At 51.0% G+C, this 13,040-nt stretch overlaps 1 protein-coding gene across 6 annotated transcripts in view; it reads left to right on the top strand.

The window, feature by feature from the left end:
- The window catches only part of NOL4L (nucleolar protein 4 like), a 63,238-nt gene that overhangs the window by 14,279 nt on the left and 35,919 nt on the right, over positions 1-13,040 (top strand). For 5 of the 6 annotated variants that reach the window (XM_086853105.1, XM_086853107.1, XM_086853109.1 and 2 more), the window contains 3 exons: positions 3,616-3,771; positions 7,353-7,464; positions 12,017-12,126. In XM_086853105.1, coding sequence (XP_086709231.1) covers positions 3,616-3,771; positions 7,353-7,464; positions 12,017-12,126 — 378 coding nt within the window. Of the gene's footprint in view, positions 1-362; positions 1,772-3,615; positions 3,772-7,352; positions 7,465-12,016; positions 12,127-13,040 lie in introns of those variants that run through there. The other variant, XM_023939767.2, reaches the window with a different exon arrangement.

Raw genomic sequence — 13,040 nt, 5'->3', positions numbered from 1 at the left:
GCGGCTGGTCCGTGTGGGAGCCTGACAGGGCTGTGGGGGCGCGGCAGGGCTGCAGTGGGGCTCGAGAGGTGAGCAGAGCTGCGGCGGGATGGCGGTGCCTGGGGGTGGAAGGAACCCGCCCCGGACTCTGCCCCTGCCGCTGCCCGCCCGTCCCAGGCTCGGCGAGGTGCGGGACCGGCCACAGCGGGCCCCGCCGGTGCCTGCCCCGGGCCGGTCCGCGCCGGGCGGGGCGCGGGGGCAGCGGGCTTGGGGCGGCGGCGGCGGGCCCGGGGGAGCGGATTACCGCCGGTTGCCGTGGTTACCCGCTACCTGCCGGCGGGCCCCAGCCCGGCCCGGGCGGGGGGGCTCGCCCGGCCCTGCCTCCCTCCCCGCCGCGGCAGATGTCACCCCGAGCCGCCGCTCGGGGCTGCCCGGCCGCTCCCCGTCCCCTCCCGCCGCACCGCCCCCGTCCCGGGCCGGGCGGGGGCCGAGCGTGCCCGGGGCGGCTGCCGAGAACAAAGGTGCCGGGGCTCGGCGCTGGCAGCGCCATGGCCGGTCCCCGGCCCTGGGAAGCGCTGCCCGGCCCGTGCCGCAGCCGGGACAGCGCTGCCTGAAATGGCTGTCGCCGCCCGGGGCCGTGCACGGGAGGGGACCTCGGCCCGCAGAGGCGCCTCCCGGCACCGATTCGCGGGTGCTGGAGGCGGCCGGGGTCGGAGGGATGGAGCAGGGACAGAGGAGATGCGGCGGCAGCGAGGCCCAGGAGAATGGTCCTGGGGCATAGGGTCCCGGGGGTACGAGTGCTCAGAGATGTGGAACTAGAGGAGATGGGGAAGACAAAGGACACTGGAGAGGGAAAAGACCTGATGGAGGAGAGGAGCTGAGAGGAGCTCACAGCTCTGGGAAGGTGGGGAGGGTGAGAGGAAAGGGAGGGGTGAGAACTGTGGAGCACAGTACACAGAGACAAGGAGAGACTGGGAAGGGGGAGAGACAAACCGGTGCTGAGCAAATATAGGGGAAAGGAGGATGGATGGGAGGTGGCAGAGGGATTCCTCAGCACCTGAAATGCCACCCACTTCCAAGCACCTCTGTCAGAACTGATCTTTGCTCCTGAAATCTTTTACTCCTTGCAGGGGCAGGTGACTTCTAATAAAGCCCCAACACCAGGACAGGGTAAAAGCATCCCCTCTTCCCATTTTGCTTCCCAAATGATTTTTTATTGCTATTTAAACCTGAGGGGTTTTAAGCCTTTATGAGATATTATGGGCTCTGACTCATGCCTTGAATACTGGTGAGCAATGCTGGGTGTGGAAGGAGGAACCCGAGGGGCGTGGGCCCCTCGGAGAGGTACTCTACAGCACACGTGTCCTCTTAAATCCTAGGTCAACATTTGGGTATATTGCCAGATATAAACCTCCCTAATCCTGGAGGCACTGACTTGATACAGCTTCTTATACCCAGTGGCTTTGATACTGCTTGCATCTCACCTGCTTCCCAAAGCTAAATAATCATCACGGGGAGAGCAGTCACAAGGCTGAGGAGGGGATGGAGAGATGCAAGGAGTCAGGGGAGGATCGCTGCAGGGAGTGGGATGCTGAGGAGGCAGCTCCGGCATCCGGCATCCAGCCGGGGTGGAGAGGAGAGCGCTGCTGGGTGTGCAGGGAGGCTGTAGCAATGCCCAGACCCTGAGGTTACCTTCACTGCATTCCTTCTGAAACCGGGGAGGAAACACCGACCTGCTGGCCGTGCAAGGAGGAGGATATTAGCTGGCTGGAAACAGTGATTTGCATACAGGGTTGGTTACAGCCTTAATTTTGAGGGCTCTGCTTGTTAGATCTGACTGTGCTTTTTCCCTGCTGCATTTTCCTTTGTCCTGTTTCTGTAATTATCCTCATTTCAACCCTGCTCTGAGGATTATTGGTCAGTAGGAAGCCTCCTAATGCCCGCTCCTCCTTGGCAGGGGAATACCCATGCCCTCGATTAAACTGAAACTCTCTGAACGGTGACAGAAGAAATTAGATCTATATTCCTCAAAGACACTCCCTGGGGCGAAGTTTCCCGACCCCCACCACGCAGCCCTGCCACCCTGCCCCTTGTGTTCGCTCTCAATATTCTCTTTGTTACAGCCACCTTCAGACCCAGCTTGGGGCTCCCCGGGGAGGGCAGAGGTGGTTTGTGTTGGAAAATCCTCGTGCCCGTGTCCCGGGTGAGCTCAGCGACCGTCCCGCTGCAGCCTGTGCCCAGGACAGGCAGTCTCTGTTCCGAAATTGGGGTGAGGAGCCAACTCTAATAGGCAGCACTGTACATTAAATGACCGCTCCTCTGAGATGTTGGGTAGCTTTAGCAGAAGGTGGGCCCACTAAGTGATTGATTTTTGAGAGGCCCTTCACTGGTGGCTTAAAGAACAGCATTTATTCAATCTATAGAGTGTGGAAGATACACAGAGCCCAATCAAGGGCAACACAAATGCAGGTTAGGAGACTGGCTGTTCCCTTTGCATGCAGACCCCTGCCAGACCCTGCCCACAGCCCTTGCCTCTGCCTGCCCTCAGGGACGTGTGAATACACCTGAAAAAGATAGTTTGCAGGTCACTTAGATGTGCAGGTTGCTGCTTAGCAGCCTGGTGGGTACCCACTGGACAACATCCATGCATTCCTTTTGGAAAGCAGCCCTTAAAGGGACGTAATATATATACATATATGTACATATATGTATTATATTTTTAATTTTTTTTTGTTTATTTTCAAGGAGCAAGCTAAGTGACCTCCCAAAGCCTGGCCCTTTCTCAGTCCCCCCTGCCATTACAGTAGCCACTGACCACCTCCCACTACCCCTTCCTGCCCCGGTGCTTTGTGCCGAGTGCTGATAGCAGCTGCCGGGTCCCAGAGGCTGCCTCCCCTTCCCACGGCATACCGTGCCAGTGTGAGCTGACACCGTTGGTGCCAGTCAGCTCGGAGGAGCACTGCTCCCCACACTTCCCACTCCCATCAGTCTGTCACCACTGTCGTGTGGCAGAATTACTGCCTCCTGCTCTCCAGCACATCCGAACACACAAAGAGCTGTGCTGCTGCTGCCAGCGCTCAGCTGCTCTGCGTCTGTGAGAGGGAGGGAGCCTTGGAAAGGTCAGTGCAGGGAAGGAGGGGATGCTGGCTCCTTCCTTTAGGGGCTGCATCCTGGCATCACAGTGAAACCTTGTCCTGCTGGCTGATCCATGTCCATGGGGACTGCAGCCAGCGAGAGTACCTCACATCTCAGGGCTTCCTAGGATGGTTTAGCACCATGTGCCAGTCCCAAGAGCTTCCCCTGCCTGTTCCCCGCCTAGCAAAACCATCCCACATTACGGAAATTGAATTTTTTGATCAGTTGTGACTCCACTCTGGACTCTTCCCTTGTTTTTATTCCTGGCCCAATTTCATTGCCAGCTTTAGCAGCACAACAGCAGCAGCCGCCACTGCCCTGGCTACAGCAGGATCCTCCCTGAAGCGATGTTTAATTTATCCCCCACATCCCCCGTGCCCAAGGCAGCCCGAGGCGGGAGCACTGCCACTCTGCCCCCTCCAACCACATTAGCCCCGGGCCGATCTCGTCACCCCTGTCACCCACTGCTGACACTAACTCAACTTGCCTGCACTGTTGTAGGGGGCAGATGGACTGTCGGAGCCCGAGGGCATCTCTCTGAAACGCGTGGCTGTGGTGGAAGATTTCTTTGACATCATCTACTCGATGCATGTGGAAAGCTCGTCGGAGCCGGGCAAAGCACCCAAACATGCCGGGCAGAAGAAAACCTACCGAGCGGTGAGAGTCCCCCCGTGCCCCGGGCAGGGAGGGCACTGGAGCGGAGGGGCTGCAGGAGGGACAGTCCCTGGGGATGACAGGGCAGGTAGAAGCAGAGCCACTGGCGGGAGGCAGAGGCGAGGCAGAGCCCAGTGTGCCTGTGCGGGGAGGCGTGAGGAAGGAGGGGTTTAAAGGCAGAGCAGCTGTGCTCGGGGACAGGAATCCGGGCTGCAGCGGCAGCACAGCGCGGCTGCTGGGAGAGGAGAGAGCGAGGGAATCATACAAAGACACTGTGCATGTCTGAAGGGTAAAGGAAGAGAAATCCTCAGTATTAGTGATGGACCAGAGAATGTTTATCCAGTCCCTTGCATGCTCTGGGTCATCTGCCTCCCTGTCTCCTTCAGCCAGAGGGAAATGTCTCATGCGGGCCTTGAAGGTCAGGAGCAGCCAGAAAAGGGGATTGGGGCATGGCTGTGGCCTTCCCCTCCTCTCCAGCCCATCCTAGGTTTCCTCAGTTACAAAATGGAGGCAGGCACCAAGCTAAGTCTTGTCTTGGTTCTATGGATGCCAAGAACCAGCTCTATCCATCCTGAAACACCACTCTAGTTAGGTCAGGAATAATTTAGCTTGAAGTGTGCTTCTCTAGGGAGCTTGTTGTTTCTCCTGACTCTGCACAGCCCTTCAATGCAAACATTTAGGCTATCCTTTTACAGGAAGAGCTGAATTTACTGTCCAAAACCAAGCTGCTCCCTTGAATCCCACAGCCCTAAGGACCAGGTCACTTACAGACAGGAGTAGCTCGCTGGCAGCTCATCTCTCTGGTGTATACCATGTCTCAGAGAGGTCTTTGCAAGCTGCCCTTGTCTCAGTGAAGATGCCTGAGGTTCTGCCCAGCTCAGTGTGCTGCCAGAGTCAGTACAGGGTTGGAGTCTGTCCTGCCTGCCTATGTCCATGCTCCATCCACGCTGTGGTGCTGGCGGTGCTGGTGAGGCAGCCCAGTACCCTGCAGCCTCCCACATGTGGTGGGAGTCCCCAGGGAGCAGAGCTCTGCACACAGAGCTCATGGCATCACTCCCTGCCCTGCTCCTGCGGCTGAGCGTGAGGCTGGGGGCTGAGGCACACACTGACCCTCCCTGGCTGGGGGCAAGTGACCTTTCTATGGTCCAGGGAGGGCAGCCCCACCAGCATGACCACAATTCAAAAACTTTCTGCTCATTTCCCCAGCAGACCACACCGACCCTTCCCTAATTCCTTCAATTCATCTCTCTGGAGGACTAATCTGTGCCCTGCACAGCCCCAGGGGAGCAGGCTGGATCCGTCTGTTTTCCCAGGCCTGCTCACAGCAGTCAGAGAGCTTCACGCTCCACCCCTCATCTCCCTCTTGAGCTGAGATCATCACATTAGCAGCGTGTATCCCCTCCTGACCTGGCAGGACGCTGCTGGCTGGGCTGCCCAGCCTCGCTCCTGCCCTCACTCCTGCCCTTGCTCCCCGGAGCGCCTTTGTGAGCTGGAAGGTGAAATGGTGCAGAGCACACGCCATGCCTGACACGGGTGCACAAAGGGACTCTGCTGGGTGGCCAGTTGGGAGGCTGTGGATCCCCTGCTTCCTTCTCCCTGCTCCCTTTCCCCACCACTTCTGATTAGAGACACTGGAGAGTTTGCCCTTGTCCATGACCTCCGGAGGGAGGCAATCAGAAAGGGAGTTTGGATGGGAGATAACTCATCAAGGAAGCTGTCTGCTCTGCAGAGCATCAAATCAGCTGAGAAATAACAACTGTATCACTAAAATTAGCTGAACATTTGCAGCAGAGACTGTGGGCTTGCTGGAGCAAAAGAGGCAAGGAGACGGCTGAGCCCGGCAGGCAGCACGCAGGGACAGTTCCCTGCCTGCAACACCACACCACGGCTGCCACCAGCAATTTCCAGGCCCCTCATTTCAGCGTTTCTGCAGGAATCCCTTGTGCTTGTGCATCGATAAATATCACACAGAGGCGAAGACTGAGCTGGCATCCGCTTGGCCACAACAGAGCTCGCTGGGGCTGCAGCTAAATAGGAGGAGAATCCCATGAGGACCAGGCACTGCAGCCTCCATTTGAGCGCTGGGACAAGATCCCCTGAACTTTCCACCCATCTGGCATTCTGTGTGTGTGAAAGCCCGGGCTCTGCTGCCGCGCAGTGGAGATGGATGTGGCTCCCTCCCACCGCAGAGCCGGGCACGGCGCTGCCTTAGCCATGATCCAGCAAAGCCTCTGCCCCTGCCCCGCTGCTCTGCTTCTAGAACAGCACCCCCTCAGGGTAGAAAAATGCATGGAATTTAGGTATTTTTGTATTTAATGTGGACTTTTAGAATTTAGGTATTATTTGTTAACTCTATAAGATAGGAGGATGATGCCCACTGGCCAGAGGAGGGGGATCAGGACATCCTGGGCCGTTCTCCCAGCTCAGCCCCGTCACCAGCCCTCACCCACGAGGTGTCTGATTGCAGCCCCACTTCCCGTCCTCAGCCCCACTTCTGCCGGGCTCCCAGCCCTGAGGACTGGCACAAACAATTGAATTTCTGTCTGCTTTATGACCCCACTTGTAAGTGCTGTGACCCCTGTGGGGGTCACGGCCCCTGGTTTGGGAGCTGCCGTGCTCGGACAAGTCACTTAGACCAAACAGGATGGGAGATTAACCATAGGAACCAGCCCAAAGTAAGAGGTGGGCTCTCCACCTTTTAATGCCTTCCAATTAAGACCAGATGTCTTCCTGGATGATGTTTTAGGCAAACCACAGGCCACTGGGCTGCTGGAGAACCTGGGTGAAGTTTCATGACTTGTGCTACACAGGTCAGACTCCAAGATTTGATGGTCTTCTATGGCCTTAAAGAAGTCTGCATTAAAATTGACTCATTCCTTCTCCAAATAACCTAGTCTTGATCTTTAGAAATACTGTAAAATTACTGCTGGCAGGAATTAATTGCAATAATAGGACTCTGGGATTGCCAGACACCTTCTGTAGGTGCTTAGGTCTGGATCTATTGTTTAACTTCAAGCATCCAAGTTTTAAATATTTATCCTTAGCTTTTCCTCATCTGTAAAATACATATCCCACAAAGGTTCAGGAGACTTAATTCATTACTGTTTGGAAAAATGTTTTCAATTCCCTAGATAAAATATGTCACAGAAGTGCAAAGTATTATTAACAGTAATTGATTGTCATTGTGGGAAAAAGTGACCTGCCCTTACAAAAGATTAATGGATTCTTCAGGTTACTGGTGTGATGGTAATTAACAATGCAAACAGAGCTGACGAGGCCTTACTTTAACATTTGATTCTTACACGTTCATAGCTTTGCTCTTCCCAGACTCCAAGGGGGAATGGGAGGATTTTCTGGGAAGGTAATGGGTACTGAGGGATACAAAGGTCTGTTCATTTGTGTCTTGCTGCCTCACTGGCACACCAGTTACACTCCCAAAGTGTTCCCCCACCAACAGCTGCTCTGGAGGGAGGGATTTAGGGCTGGAGGGGACCAGGTGTGGCTAAGAGTTATGCACATGGTCCCTGTGCTCTCTGCCCCATTCTCCCTATCCCAGGACATACAGCTCTCTGTTGTTCCCCCAGATTGCAGAGACCTATGCTTTCCTCCCGAGAGAAGCTGTGACCAGGTTCCTGATGAGTTGCACTGAGTGCCAGAAGAGGATGCATTTCAACTCCAACGGCCTGGAGCCCAAAGGTAAAGTGCCAGCAGAGCTGACATTGCATTTTGCACCAGCACAGTGCCACCAACAGCTGCCAGATACTGCCCTGCCCAGGAGATACATCCTGAACTAAGGGTTTTCCTAACCTAGGCTATTTTTCATTTTATAGCCAAGCTGAAGGAATTGTATAAACCTGCTTCTTACAGCTTAGGGAGCAGAAACAGCCTGGCATTCTTTCCGAGCTTCCCCAGTGCTGCCCAAAATACGGGTCAAAAATACCACAGATATGGCTGCACCCATGATCATGTGTGGGTGGAAACTTGAATTTCTAAAAAATATAACCTAAAGTTTTTCCCTGTAACTGGTAATTTTGAATTGAAAGACACAGAATATGTCTGAATAGCTGAAGTTTCTGATAAAGAAGCAATTTACACTAATTAATAGATAAGCACGTGATCCTGAGTTAGATAATGGCAAGTGTTTTGGCAATCACAGTTACACTGTGCCTGTGTACACAGTGTGACCAGTGAGGTGGTTGACTCATTACAGTTCTTTTGTGGACAGGTCCAATTTGCATCTCCTTAGGTCTAAGAGAAAGCAGGATGGGGAAGAGGATGGGAACAGATTGTCTTCCACTGTAGCTGGTTAAATGTTTATGTGGTTTTTTTCTGAATTACAAACTTATTTTCATGATCAAGTGCAAAGCATCAAAGTAATATTGGTTTCAGCCATTAAAATTGCTTCTTTTAAAAAGAACTAAGCAAACTGCAGGGAGTTGGTCTGTTTCAAAAGTGGCAAGGCAAAGTGGCTCACTTGGCAGCTCTTATCAAGAAGGGAAGCAGAATTTAAGAAACAAAAGGCCAAACAATAGAGAATTTCTAGTATTAAATACTGATTGCCAACTGTTTACTGCTGGGAGCAGAGCTAAGGACGTCCCAGAGGTTTTGTGTAAATGGATTATGTGCCATCTATCCAAAGGTAGTGACTCAAATGCTTTGTACTTGTTACATTTTTAAAAACTCTCAAAAACTCTCCCAAATAACTCCATGTGAATTCTATTAGTTGAAGCTCCATTACCACAACACTTCCCACTCTGCCAGCTAAGGGCCTGATCCCTCTTTACAATTACATCAAGAAAAGTTTTGGCCTTTGGCCCTGCTGGGAGCGAAGCTGACCTTCACACTGATTGCTCTGCATCCCTCACGGGTGACGTTCCGGCACTGTGGCTGCAGGAGCCAGCTCATGGACAGGAAGGGTGATGGGATGAGTCAGGCCAACAGGGATGTCACTTGTTAGCTTCACCCACACCAAGACACCTTCCTAAATGCCTGGCAGTAGCTGAGCTGCCAGTTCCAGAGTTTGGGATCTTGTGTCAGGAGGCGTCTAATGAAAAGGGTTGTTGTTCCTTCACAGAATCACAGACTGGTTTGGTTTGGAAGGAACCTTGAAGTCTATCTCATTCCAACCCCTTGCCAAGGGCAGGGACATCTTCCATTAGATCAAGTTGCTCAAAGGCCATCCAACTTGGTCTTCCTTCAGGGGCTTCCACCCACCCACCATCCTGCATCTCCTGTGTCTCTCCCAGCAACACACACCCACCCTGTTCAGAAGCAGTTCAGGGAATACCTGGTTGTGGATATCCCCCAGAGTGTGGTCCTAGCTGTGGGAACCATGATCAGGGCTGACATACATCTGTCCTGAACAAATTCGTAACTTAATATCAATTATTGGTTATTTTCATAAAGCTTCTCCCCTTAGCAGTTCTTTTAAAAATAAACCAATCAGGAATACAAAGGATCCCACAGGAAAAAAGTCTTACCCTCCAGGAATGAAAGGACAGAAGTGCTTTTCTTCCTGAATAGCACCTAAATAGTGACTAAGTACATGTGAAAATGCATTGAGTAGATTAGATAAGGTTACTTTTACTGGGGAAGGGTGTTTGATTTCACTAACACATAGTCAGGAATTTATCAGGAGCAAATCACCTAAAAAAACCACTGGGGTCATAGAAGAATTACTGAGGTGTATGCACATGCATATGCACATAGAAGCACAGACAGGTAAAGTTTAACTCAGTGAGATGACAAAATTTGAGTAATTCCCATCTCTTTCTATTTCTCTTGTCTGTGAAACAAATCTGAACACATTTAATTTGTGATCACAAAAATCCCTAATTAAACATATCTGACATCAAACCCTGCAGGGCACCCACATCATAAAAGCAAATTGTGTTGCTTGTGGGAAAGTTTGAACGTCACTGGACTTCACTGGGATCTCTTTACGGTGTTATTAAATTAGAAGTAATTCTGGTGGAGTGATAAAATGTGGAACTAGGATCAAAACCATTTCTGCCTGTTCCATCTGTGTGTCCAACATGTGGGACATGTGATAGAGATAACTGAAAAACGAGCTAAAGGATTCCAGGAGCTTCCTCTTGTGACATAGGATGTGAGGATTGTTCCCATGGAGCCCCCCCAGGCCTTTTAAAACAAAGGTTTTCTTTCTTTTCCAGATAACTTAGAAAAAGAGGAAAAAAAAAAAAGGGGGTTGGTTTCTTAGGCTCAAACCCTTATGTGGTTCAGTTGCACAAATTCACAGTAAATTTGTGGCCTCTAATGGGATTGTTCCAAATTTACATCAGGATGGTTTCAGCCAGGATCTAAGCACTAAAAGATCACTTATCTCCCTCTTCGTCCCCATCTGAAGTTGCTGAGCTGCTCCTGTTCAGCTTCATTCATCTCTGCAGCGATGAGCAGTGGAGTGGGGAATGGCAGGACAGCAATTCATAATCCTCAGAGATCTGAAACACTCACCTCATCCATGCCTGAGCTTCAGGAGAGAGAGCAGCTCAATCTGTGTTACTCTTAGCAAAAGCTTTCCTAAACTATTAGGGACTCAGCCAGCTGGGGAAGGTGGCAGGTTTTGTTCCTGTGAAAAGCTCCCCTTGCTCTGGGATTTTAGCATTTTTTCATCACAGCACAGCATCCATGCACAGCAGAATAAGGGTTTATTTTGGGTGTTTAATATATAGAGACATAGAAGTGCTCCTAATCTGTAGGTCAAAGTGTGACAGAGACTGCTGACAAAAAGCCATGAGAAAAGATGGAAGAATCAGTTTACAAGGTTCCTAAAAGCTTTGGACCTTCATATTTGGGCAAGCTGATGACTTGAGTGGCACTAGCCACCCTTCCCTGCACCCACAGGCAGGAAGGCTCCATCTACCCAGGAATGGACTAGATGAACATGAGATAAAAAGCATTGTATTTCCATGGACCCAGTCAATGTCTTGATAGAGAAGATTTGCAAAGACCTTTGTGATGTTTAAGTCAATTACAGGCGATTCTGAGGTCAGGTAATTTCTTAATCAGACATGATGGATGTGGTGTTTCCAGAGGTGTGGAGCATCTTCAGGGCTGCTGAGTTTCAACAGGATTTTTTGACACTCAGCATTTCTGAGAAGCAGACCCATTAGGATTGGGTTGATGGCTTTTCTGAGGTGCTGTAAAACATTTTGTGAAGGCTCTTTTTCAAGGGGCTCTGTCACACATGCCTGTGAAACCAGTGACCCCAGAAAATGCAAGCCAGCCAGGGAGATTCAGAAACAGGAATGGAAACCTCCCACCATAAGTTCACCTTCAGCTCCTGGGAATCCTTCTTCCCTTGTTGCTGCTTAAGCTCCCTGTCCAGTGGGTACCACACATCTCTTCAACATGTGCTGGAGGGCTGGATTAATTCTCCAAACTTGCAGTTGCCTGTGCTGAAGGCAAAAAAATTCTTGCTTGTAGCCATCAGCTGTCCCTGTGAACAATGGCAGCTTTCCTTCTGGACAAACCCACTGCATGAGCCTGCAAATTCAGTGTTAGAACAGATCATTCCAGCAGCCTTCATGTTCTGTGTCCTGCAGGACCCACAGTGGTGTTGGCAGAGCAGAAAAATCTTTGAGAATTCAGAGAAAACACTGAGAATTTGCTTTGTGGGGCCTGGCCAGACAGAGCAATTTGCAGGAGCATCCAAACTTGGAGCCATCTCTAGAGCTCAGTGTGATACAGCCAGAGGAATCAACAGGAACAATTTAAATTAAAGATCTCTAAAATTAAGTTTGTGTTTTAATGAGGATGTTAAAAATAATCATCATCACCAGATAGAGATACTTAATACGTTGCCTTAATGTTAACTCCTACCTGAGGGAATCCCAGCAAAATTGGCAAGACTTTGCAATGCTGAAGCAAGCTGCAAATAGATTCTTGTTCATCACTCCCTGCATAAATCCCATGTGCATGGAAGCGCTTCCGAGGCTTCAGCAAGACTTGGTTTCTTCCTCAAGTTTGAGGGACACTGAAAAATTATACATTATGTGTAGCTTATTTTTCCACAGGTGACAGCAATGCTTTTTTTTTTTTTTCCCCCAAGACAACATCTGTTCTGTAATTATGTTCTTGGTGGGGTCAAGTTCTTAGAGGAACCTTCTCTCAGCAGGTGGTGGCTCTTGCCAGGGATTTGAAGTTCTCCTGAATATCCCATAGTAACTGTTACAAGAACATACCTGCAGGTCCCTCATCTAAGTAACACTTTTCCTCTGTTCTTCAGAGAGCGAGCCACCTTCCTCCTTGGTTTCTGGGATCATTGACTACAACATGCCCCTCACCTCGACTTACCTGAAGCAGATGAAGCTGCGGGTGATGAATTCACAGGAGCAGGTGAGTGACGCGCCGGGATCTGCCTGTGCCGAGGGGCTGAGCGGGCACATTGATTCTGGGAGGATGGTTTTGGGAATGGCTGGTTTGTCCAGGCTGGTCAGGCTCTGAACCAGCACAGCAATCCTGGGAGGCAGCGCATCCTGGATCACCTGGCTCAGGGGCTGCTTCAGAGTTGTGCCAGTGGAGAGAGGCAGAGATGGGGTTGATTAAGTTACTGCTTGTAACAGTCTGCTTGTTCTTTAGACATACGGTTCTTCTAAGAAATTGTTTAAAAATAAATATGGCAAATAGTAATTTGTTTATCTCCCACTGATGTCTGGGAGCTTTAGCAGATGGGGTCTGAAGCCCAGACCTAGCTTTGGTTGCTCCAGGGCTCTCTTAAACTGCTCAGCAACTTGAAGGGGTTCAGCTGCAGCCGCTCTGCTCCCACCTCAAACTGGGACTCAGCTCTGTTGTTTGGTGACAGCGTTAAGCCTCTGGATTTTAATTTGGGGATGTATGGGGCACCCTGCCACAGGATTATACCCAGGCTGTGCAATTTTCTGAAGTTCTGCAGCTGCAGAATTAGCTATGGGAACCTCTGTGCACCATGGAAACAGTCTATAAAAAGAAAAGTATGTTTTACTTGCTCCCCACAATCTGCACTGGAAGCCAGTGCTGGATTTTCTTTCCAGCACACTGAAACCTGAACCTGATTTCACACATTGCTGCCAGTGGCAAGATGTGACAGCGTTTGCATGGTGCTGTAGTGGAAAACATTGCTGGGAGCCTGAGCGCCCGGTGGGGGTTTTTATCCAGCAGCTTCTAAAAGGGATGTGGGTTAGAGCATCACTGGCAGGGTGTAAAGTGCAAAGTGTGGGTTTGCTGGAGGGATACCGAGCTCCTCCATCACTTCTGTTGTGAAACCTTCTTGC

The sequence above is a fragment of the Cyanistes caeruleus genome, chromosome 16, assembly GCF_971803275.1.
Source record: "Cyanistes caeruleus chromosome 16, bCyaCae1.hap1.1, whole genome shotgun sequence".
Taxonomy (NCBI): domain Eukaryota; kingdom Metazoa; phylum Chordata; class Aves; order Passeriformes; family Paridae; genus Cyanistes; species Cyanistes caeruleus.
The sequence above is the reverse complement of the archived record's forward strand: the minus strand, read 5'-3'. Positions and strand labels throughout refer to the sequence as shown.